Source organism: Manis pentadactyla, chromosome 5 (genome assembly GCF_030020395.1).
Source record: "Manis pentadactyla isolate mManPen7 chromosome 5, mManPen7.hap1, whole genome shotgun sequence".
Classification (NCBI taxonomy): domain Eukaryota; kingdom Metazoa; phylum Chordata; class Mammalia; order Pholidota; family Manidae; genus Manis; species Manis pentadactyla.
Window position 1 is genome coordinate 64486829 of NC_080023.1, and position 12749 is coordinate 64499577.

The following is a 12749-nucleotide window of genomic DNA, read 5'->3' on the forward strand; positions in this document are numbered from 1 at the left end:
GGGGGAGCAGCCCCATCGTGTATATACAGATACCTACAGCCTGCCTTTATTAGTATTTATTGCTGCATCAGTTATTTTGACCATTATATACTGTCTTGCATTATACTTAATAAATAGCAGATGCTCAATAATTATTTGCTGAAAGTTGAATTAAAAAATTACAATTTTATATAAGCAATCTTGTCTCTATAACTAGATTGTCAGTTCCTTAAGGGAGAGAACACTGCACCCTGTTTTTCTTCTAAAGTCTGCATGCCTGGCATGGTGCGATGAACTGTCCTTAAAAATTGAACTCCAGAATAGCAAGAGTGCATGTGTACTGAGCAAGATTCTAGTTTAGCTGCTGTTGGGAAAAATATAATGATAAATGAAATACAGTCTTCATCCCCTAGGGTTCTTAACTGGATGAGATAAGGAACCACTACATATAACCATATATAAAGGAAAAAGATGGCAGATATTTTAAGATATTTAAGAATTGTATAAACCTGGAGCCCAAAAGTGGACGAGGCTACACCAGGTGGGAAGGTGCACAGAAGGTGGCATCCAAGAGAGCCCTTTCAAGGCGGAGCTTGGACAGACAGAATCTGTGCTATTTCCAGAGGTGGAAGCAGTATGAGGGCATATTAAAAAAATAATGAGTGGGCCAGTTTAGCTAAGGCATATATTCTGGAAATAGTAGTAGATGGAGCTCATGGGTAGATTGAGGTTTTATGGAAGGTCTTCAAAGTGGAGATAAGCAATCCCTATTCAATTCAATAGGCGATAGGGAGTCACTGCAGAATTTTGAGTGGGGAAGAAGTGAAACCTATCTCATGTCCAACAGGTGAACTGAAAGAAAAAATAATGAACTGATAGGATGGCCTGAAGGAAGAAAAGGGAAGCAGTGGGTAGGAAGTTTCACATCTGGCCAGATGAGAGCTGGTGAGACCTCACTGGGGGAGGGGGAGGCAGTAGTGGGAGTAGAAGATGAGAATAATGTAGGAGATAATAACTAGTACCTAGTAAGTGTTCAATAAACAATAGCTGGTGGAAGGCGGGAAGAAAGGAAACTTGGGCAAACCTATGGAACTTGACAGATGAATGGTTGTGAGGACAGAGATTTTTGTTAACTAAAAGAGTCTAAAGCTAGAATTGTCTTTATTTCATATATTGCAAAGGCAGTGATGGTTTACAGGAAATTTAGATCTTCACTGGTTTTCTTATGGTTATGAATTCTTGATTCAACCAGGGGAAGAGCAAAAAAGGGAAAGAGGAGAGAATACTCACTCTCTAATACAGGGAGCCAGATGGTCAGCAAACAAGTGAGCAAATACGTCATATGGCAGTGGTGATGAGTGTTGGGGAGAGAAATAAGGGCATTCCTGGGGTGCAGGGAGCAAGCCTGGGAGGAATGGCCTCCCAGATAATAAGATGACATTTGAGCAGAGATCTGAGAAAAGTGAGGAAGCCAGCCATACTGACCAGTGTAAGGAAAGAGCATTCTGACAGAGGGGTCAGCAAGTGCTAAGATCCTGGGGCAGGATCAGCCAGGCACTTCACCTTCCAGAGGCAAGGAGATCAGTGTAGCTACAGGAGAGTGAGGTGGTGGGGTGGAGGGGCTGAAGGAGGCAGACCGCGTCTGGGTCCAGGGTGATGGTGTGGGAGAGTGTATGGTGGTTGGGCTTAGGGAAGGCTGAACAGATTGGCCCAAATCCCTAGTGCAAATTAAAGCAGGTGACTTACCCTTTGATCCTGAAGTTCCCCGGGGAAGTACACAGATGAGCCCTTCCAAGACCTTGATTGTGTGAGATGTTTGATAACGAATTCATGAGCTAATTGCTCTGCCAGAAATCTGTCAGATTGCTGATTATATCTCTATGAAGATGAAAGGACAGACTTTTGGTTGTTACATTGGGCAACTGCCTCCACACCATACAGGGCTTTCAAAGGCTCCGAGTTTCTAGCTTCATGGAAGGCACTGCCAGCTGCCTACCTGCTGGTAAGTCCCAGCCCGCACTCTTCTCTGCCCCCAGGCTGTGTTAAGAGGCCTGTGTGAGGCTGCTTCAGATTTAGCTTTTCTATTTTTACAGTCACGGCCTTCACTGGGCTTAAATTCTGAGCCAAGACCAGGCCAGCACTGCTTAGGGAGAGACCAGTCGGCAATCACGCTGCTCCCTCTTCTGGGGAAAGTACCTCCAGGATAGGGAGCGGGCGCTCCCTCTGCCTGGGACGGCCCCTTCACCCGCCCCCTTTCACTGGGCCTTGCACTCCGCATCTGCAATGTCTCCCGCCCCCAAAGGCTTCTCTCAATCTGCCCATTTCTCTAAGTAGACCAGATGTAGTCCCCCTCTTTACTCTTGGGGGGCCCCTCCCCATTGCAATGAGGCAAGCTTCCCTGCTCCTCCAGTACCACCAGCCCCACCCTGAGCCTTTTCTTTAGCATTTGGCCAGAATTCTCCCCTTCCCTCTTTCTTTTAAGTGGATATGTCATAAATATTTTCACCGATATGATTCTTTTTAAATGTGGAAATCTCCCTTGAGAGGAAGTGCATACTCATTGTCCTCTCTTGGGCAGCTGGCTGCAGCTTGAGGCAAAGTAGGAACCCCCCACCCCACGTGTCTCATGGTGTGGTGAGGATGGGTCTGCCTGGAGCTGAAATTGGGCTGGGGTCTGTCCTTTCCAAGAAGAGCCAGGACGCTTCTAGGCCAGGGTCTGTGGTGCACGCACTGAGCTATTTTGGGGCTGGTTGCCTCTTGGAGTTAACCATTTGCCATCAGAACTTGCAGACATCCTCTGGATGGTGAAGTAGGAAGGAGACTTACTCCCGTGCTGTCTTTCTTGGTTAGTTGACTGTAATTGGTTGTTCTTGTTAGATAGACAGAAAAGGCATGAAGATCCTCTTCCCTTCCCTGAGGGGACATGGGGAGCCACAGGGCTCTGATCTGTGCAGCAGGCACACACGCACCTCCTACTACTGAGGAGAGGAATGTGAGAGTTAGTCTTTGCATGTGCTCTTTGAAAGTCCACGCCATTGTGTCAGGGACCCTGAAGACCCTCTTTTTCTTGGGAAATCCGTGTAAGGAGTTATATTGTTAGTATAGAAACTAAGCTGCTACAACAGAGACTCCAAATTACAAGACTTCTTAAATAAGTTGTTTATTTTTGCTCACAGAAAAATGCAGATCAGGTAGCCCAGCTGGCCTCAGGTGCCTCAGGGACCCTTCACAGTTGTCGTTCCCCAGCCAGCAGTGAAGGACAAAGGCCATGGGAGCCCCAGCCATTTCTTGTTTAGGAGTGTTCCTGAAGAGCACACATCACTTCTGACCACACATCCCAGCGGCAAAACCCCAGTCACACAGAGCTGTGAGGTGGCTGGGAAATGTGGGTGCTCACTGGCACCCGGTCACTTAACTGCTCCTCGGGAGTTGTACATATTTTTACAGCAGGGGACGAGTAATACTGGAATATCACAATCCCCAGCATGGCACGGTTCTCACCTTCACCAACACTTACTGAGTTCCTGCTGCAGGAGGAAACTCATGTTTTGGAAAAGGGAGCCATGTAAACAAATATGTGCAAATGTGTTTCAGTAGCTGTGAGAGCAACAGGACAGAGGACAGTAGTATCAAAGGACAGTATGCTCCACCTGAGAGAGGGGCAGGGGTGAGTCAGGGGAGACCGCCTGGAGGGGATGTCTCAGCAAAGGTATCCCTTGGCTTCCTCTTTATCTCAGCCTGTTTAGTAGTGACACCAGCCAAACTAGGATGAACCCGCTGTTGTCGCTGGGGTCATCCGTGTCTGCTAGGGTGCCGTAATCAAGTCTCACAGACTGAGCAGCTCAGACAGCAGAAATGTATTGTTTCACGAATGCTGTCAAACAGGATCATGGTGTCGGCAGGATCAGTTCCTTCTGAGGGAAGGATGGTTCTGAGCTTCTCTCCTTGGCTTATAGATGGCTGTCTTCATGTGCACAAGGCATTATCCTTGCATGGGTATATCTGTGTTGAAATTTCCCCTTGATAAGGACATTAATCATACTGGATTAGGGCCCACCCTAATAACCTCATCTTAACTAATTACATCTACAGTGGCCCTACTTCCACATTGTGAGGTGCTGAGAGTGAAGACTTCAGCATATGAAATGGGGAGACACAATTCCTTCCATCACAGAGGCTTTGAAGAACAGCTGAGCATCGCCTATAGTGTGAGCTTGAGGCGGGACACGCACAGCCTGTGTGGAGCCGTCTGCAGCTGTGCTGAGAGCAGGAGGGCTGAGGCGATTACCTGATGCCTTATTAGGAAGGCAATTTCCTCAAAGATACTTTATTCCCATACCACTGCCCTGACCCGGACTGAACTTTCTATAATGTGCTGGCCCTCCAGGGGAATTGAAAAAACTGACAGGGTTAATGCAAGTCCCCATAATTCAGCCAGATACATAGTTTAGCCAGCAGGTTGGTCACTGAAAACACTTTCAATGGGATTAAAGGCCTTCAAGATATTTCAGACAGTAACTACCTGCTATGACAGCCACTAAGGACAACGTATTATTAGAAACACCATCTTGCTGGTGATTCTTCTAATACCCTATCTGCAAAAGCTAGAACTTTTTTAAGTGCATAGAGATTGAAAAATCTGTGCTCAGCAGGACCTCTTAGATGCCTATTATAGCAGATGAACTAAATTCATTCACCAAATATGTTTTGAGTACCTACTGTGTGCGCCTATCCTAGGTGCACATTAGTGAAGAAACAACCATATCCTGGCCCTCTTGGAGCTTACCTTCTAGATGCAGTTTGTTACACTCTGGCACTTATGGATATCACTTAAATGATAATATTAAATACCTCTTCAAAATAAGTATTTCAGACAAGAAAAAGGTTATAGCCAAAAAAGCATCCTAGAAGAAATCATTCAGTTCAAAGATATTTTAATGGTGCTATTTCAGTGGTAGATCTATGACTGGCTTTTGTTATTCTTCACTACTTTTTTGTGTTTTTCACATTTTCTTTTATATTGATATTATATTATATTATTTTATATTGATAAAAATTAATGGGTAAAGGTAAAATCCAAGAAGCTCCTTGCCTAGCCTGAAAAGGCTAGATGAGTTGTACAAAAAGTACTCCAATAAGCGTAAACTTTGGAGTTACACAACCATGAATTCCAGTCCCAACATTACTCTCTTATTAGCTATGTGACCTCAGATAAGTCACGCGGCTTTTCTAATTTTCTTCATGGTACAATCTAGAAAAATGGTGGTAATATTCCAACCTTGCCTTCCAGGAGTTGTTAAAAGGTAAAACTCAATATATATATATATATATAAATATATAAGCAAGCCTGAAACAGTGCACATAATAGCTGTTCAATGATTACTAGATCAGACCAGGAAAGTCCCACTAAGGCAAACACCAGAGATCTCATGCACTGATGGTGGGAATGTGAAATGGTACTACCCCTTTGGAAAATAGTTTGGCAGTCTCCTAAAAAGTTAAGTGTACACCAAGCATGCATTCCACTCTTAGAGATTTTCCCAGGAAAAGTGAACACTTATGTCCATACAAAGACTTGTGCACAAATGATCATAGCAACTTTATTTGTAATAGCCCAAAACTAGAAATCAATGTCTATCAACAGGTGAATGGACAAATCATGATATATCCCTGCAATGGAATACTACTCAGCAATAAAAAGGAACGAACTATTTATTAATACATCCTTTAATATGGGTGAATCTCAAAATAGTTATGCTAAGTGAAAGAAACCATGTATGAAGTAGTACATACTGTATGATTCTATTTATTTAAAAAATAGAGAAAGTGTCAGCTAATCTATAGGGACAGAAAACAGTTCATTTGTTTCTTTGGAATTAGGTAAAGGCCAGGAAAGGTCCAGATGGAAGGATTACAGAGCACCAGTTGGAAACTTCTGGAGTGATGGATATGTTCACTATTTGGATTGAGGTGATGGTTTCATGGATGTGCCAAAGACTATAAACTGTACACTTTAAATGTGTGTAATTTGTTATATGTCAATTTCCTCTCAATAAAAAATGTTTTAAAAAAGATCAATCCCAGAGCTTCCTTCTCAAGAGGAAGGGAAAATCTACCAACTTTCTTAATCAGTCTTAGACTCTCAAAAAGGGAACAGTGAACTAGGTAACCATTTGACTGTAAGAATCCAGTCAAGTTTTCCCCATGAGCTGTGAGGATAGATTCACAGCAAGGGAAGAGATTTAAATTTCTCAGTGTGGTCAGTCTGAAGTTATTAAATTTTTAAAGAATGGTATGGATTTCTGTCCAGAGCCTCAAGACAAATCAGTAAGACAGGAGGCTACATTTTTGGCCTATCAAGAGCTTATGTAGCAAGCACAGAAATATAAAATGCTCATCAAAAAAATGAATACCCCAATATTCAGGAGGCTGTTATATCATAGTGACAAATTTCAAATGATAAAGAGAGATGCAAATGTAAGCCATACCGGTTGGTTTTCTTTTTTAAGGTATAGCAGTGATATTGATGTCACAGTTAAATGTAAAACGGTCATAGGAGAATCGCTCTGTTTTTTTTTACAGAAAAGCCAAATTGCTTTTGCCCAGATTAACAATGACAAATAAATCCCAGGAAGCAGCAACTCAATTTCAGGACCAAACCAAAGGACCAGATTAAGTGGATTAATATCCTAACACCCAGAATCAGAAAGGGGGAATTTGTGCTAAGGGACTAAAAGATATGATTTGTTTGAGTCTTGGTTTGCACCAGAGTAAGAACCCCAGAAGCCTCAGGGTAGACACGAGAGTTTGTCTGGGCTGATTTGCTAAATGTTGTTGGACATTTAAAAACACTGAGATACTATTCATTTGTGGGATACCTTGGCATTATTTTGAATCACTTAAAATTTTTTACTTTTAAAACAGCTCTAAAAAAAAAACTTAAGACATTCTCTCTATATGTAATAAAGGATACTGTTTTCCTAGGTCATTTTAGATTTCATATAGAAGGATTGCTCAAATCCCAAAGTCCTATAGTAAGCCTGGCTGAAGTAGTATAGGAGAAACTAGAATCATAGACCTGAGAGGCGAGAGGGATCTTGAGGAATATGCAGTGAGATCATAGATGGCTTACCAGTCACAGGAATAGTCTATGTTTAGGTAAGCCACACACCTTCAGTGCTCAAAAGCTAAATCATCCACAATATTAAATTAGGGATGGTTTTCAGAAAGGATTGGGAAGCTATAGGGGAATATAAAATTTAGGAGAAAGGAGTTTGGAGAATAAGGAATAGCCTTACTTTTCACAGAGTTGACCTGCATACATAAGCCCCAAGAGAAAGGAGAGTAACATTATTGAGCACCTGCTGTTGGCTTGGCACACAGTAGAAGTCTGGATAATTAAGTTAACATGTGCACCCACAGAACATATGCTGTTGTAGAAAAAAATAAAAATACAAGGTCTTAGAGGGAAGCACATAGTTGCTTTAAGAAAATACAAAGGACTCTGTCTGATGAGAGTATGGTGTTTCCCCAACCTTAGAAGGACAGCTTAGAAGGATTTTGACATCCTGTCCCTGGTTCTCTCTTCCCCTTTTGCTAGGTATCCAGATTAGTTCCTTCACTCAAGCTGACCTAACCTCACGAAATATTCAGTATATCCACACCAGTGAGACTGAGAGACATTCAGATGCCTTCAGCTTTACGCTGTCAGATGGAGTCAATGAGGTAGGTGAGGACCTTGATTCCCATCTTGAGTAGGGGTGGACTCAGCACAGTCTTCCATGAATGGAGTGTGCACAGTGACTAGTGTTGTGCGAGTTTCATTTTCACCTGCTCTCAGACAAGGATTGAAGTAGTTTCTGACAGCCCCAGGGATACTTGCCAAAGAGAGCTCCCTTTTGGGTTCCTGGTCAGTCAGTCATGCCAGGAATGGTGACAGGGAAAGTAGAGCCCCCTTCCACTTGGGTGGGTGCCAGGGACAGGTGTCCCACCTGCATTCTCTGCCATTGTAGGTGACTCAGACTTTCCATATCACTCTTCGCCCTGTGGACGATTCACTGCCAGTTGTACAGAACGTAGGAATGCAGGTCCAGGAGGGTATGAGGAAGACCATCACAGAGTTTGAGCTCAAGGCAGTGGATGCAGACACAGAGGTAAGAGTGCTCCCCCAGGTTCTCTGGCTAAAGGAGAGACAGATCGGGGGGCATCGGTTGCTTTGTGCCTGTGCATCCTGAGGGTAGGGTAGATGGTAAGGTTGGCACATGCATCCTTGAAGGCTTAAAGACCAGAGATACCATGTCTTCTGGAAAAGAGAAGCTAACACATTCGAGATCAAATGGTTTTTAATCTCTTTCTGAAACCCTAAAAACATTCACCCTCTCCCCTGATTACATGTTATAATTCTTTTAACATGCATATTTTTTTATCATAATTCATGATGCACTGTTTGTGCCCACCCCCCCACCATTTTACTCCTTCACTCAGACTTCTCTGGATGGCAACTAATGATGCAATTTGACTACCCTTGGAGAGCTAGGCTTTGTATAGTAAAATGGGCATGTGGAAACAAAACTCTTATCCTCATGGTGCTTTCAGATTAAAGTATCTTACATTTTGGCATGATCTAACTCCTATAAAAGAGTTAAATCAGCTTTCATTAATTACTCTGTGTAAATCCTTCCCTGTGCCAGCACTCATTCATTCACTTATTCTTTCATCAAATATTAATCACCCACCAAGTGCCGGGCTTTGCTCTAAGTTCTAAAGACAGAGTTGTGAACAAAAGAGGTAGAGTTCCAGCTTTAGGAGGTTTTAAAACTTTGATTAGGTGGACAGACAAGAAGAAACACATAATATCTATCAGATGTGATAAATGCTGTGGAAAAAAATAAAGCAAGGACTATCAGTCTTGGGGTAAAAGATGGCAGAATGAGAAGTGAGGCGGAAACCTCCTCCCCAAAATCACATGAAACACGGAAATACAGCAAATAAAACTAATCCTGAAATAGCGACCTGAAGACTGCAGAACAGACTGCCTATATCTGGGGCAAAAGAGAAGACCTCACAGAAGAGGGTAAAATAGCAAAGCCGCCATCTGACAGGACCCGAGCACTCCCACCACTCCAGCCCACAGGCAGGAAGAAGAGAAATGGATCAGAGATGGAATATAAGACCATGACTGCTGAACACCCAGCCCTGGATATTTCCAGAAGCACGAACCCACATTGTATAGTGCACTGGAGATTAGTGGGGTTGGAAAGCAAATACAGGCAGAATACTCAGAGACTGAGATTCTAGCCACTTGTGGAAAACAGGTATGCACAACTGGTCCCCTGGGAGAAAAGAAAGGAGGGCAGTTTGAAGGACTTCCCAGCAGCAAGTGGGATGCTAAAGGTGCAAAGATTACACAGAGCTGGCTGCTCAGGAGAAAAGGGAGGTGGACAAAACCTTCCCAGCACGCTTAGTCCAGCAGGTGGGGAACTCTCAGGGGCTTCAGATACTCCATCCCCCTGGCTGGCTGGCAATGCAGCCTCAAGGCCCACCACTGTCGTACACAGCCTGCCACTCATTTCTCCCAGCAGGTGCCAGTTCCACTCACCTGCCATCCCTGCCATCATGCCAGGCCAACCAGAGGGTGGCTCTGATCACAGCAGCTACAGGGGCATACATAGCACAGAGGCTCCTCCCTGCATGCATGGCCCACTGGACCTGGCAATGGAGGCAGGTGCTATAGCTGGGAAGGCTGGAAACCCTCTGAGCTGAGCTCTTTCCTCCTGACAGGTGCCAGTTCTGCTCACCAGCAACCCCTGCTATTGCTGCAGGTGCACAGCAGCTCCACAGAGCAGAGCTTATGGGAAATTGGGGGTGCCGCCTACATAAAGTTATCATTCCATAGGAAACACTAAAAATATGAAGTGGCAAAGAAATTTGGTCCAAACAAAATTATAAGAAAAAACGCCAGAAAGAGGGCTTAGTGAAACAAATCACCAATCTTCTTGATAAGATTTCAAAATAAAAGTCATAAGCATGCTCACAGAGCTACAGAAAAAATATTTAAGATCTCAGGGAGGACTTCAACAAAGAGATAGAAACCTTGAAAAATACAGTGTCTGAAATGAAACATACAATGGAGAGATTTAGAAGTAGATTAGATGAGGTAGAAGACATGGTAAATGAAATAGAGAACAGGAAAACAAAGAAGCTGAGGCATAGAAAGAAATAAAGTATCTCTAGGAATGAAAGAATAGTAAGAGAGCTATGTGACCAATCCAAACAGAACAATATTTGCATTATAGGGGTACCAGAAGAAAAGAGAGAAAAGGAGATAAAAAGTCTTTTTGAGGACATAATTGTTGAAAACTTCCCCAGTCTGAGGAAGGAAACAGTCACTCACGTCATGGAAGTGCAGATACCTTCCAACATAAGGAACTCTAGGAAGACAACACCAAGACATTTAATAATTAAAATGGAAAAGATCAAGGATAAGGAAAGAGTATTGAAAGCAGCCAGAGAAAGAAAAAAGATCACTTATAAAGAAAATCCCATCAGACTATCAGCAAACTTCTGAGCAGAAACCTTATAAACCAGAAGGGAGTAGCATGATATAATTAATGTAATGAAACAGAAGGGCCTCCAACCAAGAATTCTCTACCTGGCAAGATTATCATTTAAATTTGAAGCAGGAATTAAACAATTTCCAGATAAGCAAAAGTTGAGGGATTTCACCACCACCAAACCATCTCTACAAGATATGTTATAGATGGAAAGGCCCCTAGAGCTAAATAGCTGTCACCAGAGAAAATAAACCCACAGTAAAGTTAGCAGACCAATTAATTACTAAGCCAATACAAAATTAAATCAGCTACTCACAAAGTTAGTCAAGGGATACACAAAGAGTACAGAATATGACACCTAATATATAAAGACTGGAGGAGGAAGAAGAAGGGGGCAGGGGAAAGAACCTTTAGATTATGTTTGAAATAGAGTAATAAACAATTTAAGATAAATAGTTAGATAGTAAGGAAGCTATTCTTGAACCTTTGGTAACCACAAATCTAAAAGCCTACAATGGCAATAAGTACATATCTATTGATAATCACCTTAAATGTAAATTAACTGGATGCACCAAAAGCCATAGAGTTGCAGAATGGGTAAAAAAACAAGACCCATCTATATGCTGCCTACAAGAGACTTACTTCAAACCCAAAGACATACACAAACTAAAAGTGATGAAGGGATGGAAAAAGATATTTCATGCAAACAATAGGGAGAAATATGCAGGAGTAGCAGTACTTATATCAGACAAAATCAACTTCAGAACAAAGAAAATAAGAGACAAAGAAGGACATTACATAATGATAAAGGAGTCACAAGAGAAGATATAACCATTACAAATATCTATGCACCCAACACAGGAGCACCTACATATGTGAAACAAATAAAAACAATAAAAGCGGAAAATAGAATGCAATGCATTCATCTTAGGAAACTTCAGCACACCACTCACATCAAAAGACAGATTAATCAGACAGAAAATAAGTAAGGAGACAGAGGCACTGAACAATGCATTAGAACAGATGGACCTAATAGACGTCAACAGAACACTCCGCTCAAAAGCAGCATGATACACATTCTTCTCAAGTGTACGTGGAATGTTTTCCAGAATAGATCACATACTAGGCCACAAAAAGAGCCTCAGTAAATTCAAAAAGATTGAAATTGTACCAACCAGCTTCTCAGACTACAAAGATACGAAACTAGAAATAAATTGTGCAAAGAAAACAAAAATGCCCACAAATACATGGAGGCTTAACAACATGCTCCTAAAAATCAATAGATCAATGGCCAAATTAAAACAGAGATCGGGCAATATATGGAGACAAATGAAAACAACAGCTCAACACCCCAACTTCTGTGGGAGGCAGTGAAGGCAGTTCTAAGAGGAAAGTTTATAACAATACAGGCCTCTCTCAAGAAAGAATGGTCCCAAATGAATAGTTACTAAACTCACAGTTAATGAAACTAGAAAAAGAAGAACAAATGAGGCCCAAAGTCACTAGGAGAGAAGAAATAAATGAAATTGAGAAGACTAAAACAATAGAAATAACTAAGGAAACCATGAGCTGGTTCTTTGAGAAAATAAACAAAATAGATAAGCCCCCAGCCAGATTCATCAAGAAAAAAAGAGAGTCTACACACATAAACAGAATCAGAAATGAACAAATTAAAAGAACAAATTTAAATGTCTTAGTCTTACAACTGAAGACACCAGAATAAGTTCAGTTGCTGTAACCAACATAATTTCTCTCCTTAACTATAAAGGAAATGCAATCCTTATTTTATAAATGTCTTTCGTTTTGGCTACCCTTGACTGCCTCTTGGCCATCACTCACTTACCTGGTTTCTGTTATGCACTTCCCTTCTCCTCCTGTTTTTTCCCTCCTCAATAGGCTGAGTCTGTCACATTCAGCATTGTGCAGCCCCCACGCCATGGCACCATCGAGCGAACCAGCAATGGGCAGCGTTCCCAGCACACCTCCACCTTCACCATGGAAGACATCTACCAGAACCGGGTCAGCTACAGCCATGATGGCAGCAACTCCCTCAGAGACCGGTTCACCTTCATGGTTTCTGATGGGACGAATCCCTTCTTTATTATTGAGGAAGGAGGAAAAGAGGTAAGGGGTTAAAATAACAGACAGGGAGGCATGCAAAGCATGACAGTTTATTAGAGGCAAAACATGACATTTTGACCAAGGATGGCGTTGTTT

The 12749-nt window shown here is 42.3% G+C and overlaps 1 protein-coding gene across 2 annotated transcripts in view; it reads left to right on the plus strand.

Annotated features, from left to right (window-relative positions):
- Positions 1-12749, plus strand: part of FRAS1 (Fraser extracellular matrix complex subunit 1) — a 441866-nt gene that overhangs the window by 368159 nt on the left and 60958 nt on the right. For both annotated transcript variants that reach the window (XM_057502364.1, XM_036906452.2), the window contains 3 exons: positions 7580-7704; positions 7992-8132; positions 12429-12656. In XM_057502364.1, the coding sequence (XP_057358347.1) occupies positions 7580-7704; positions 7992-8132; positions 12429-12656 (494 nt within the window). The remainder of the gene's footprint in view (positions 1-7579; positions 7705-7991; positions 8133-12428; positions 12657-12749) is intronic.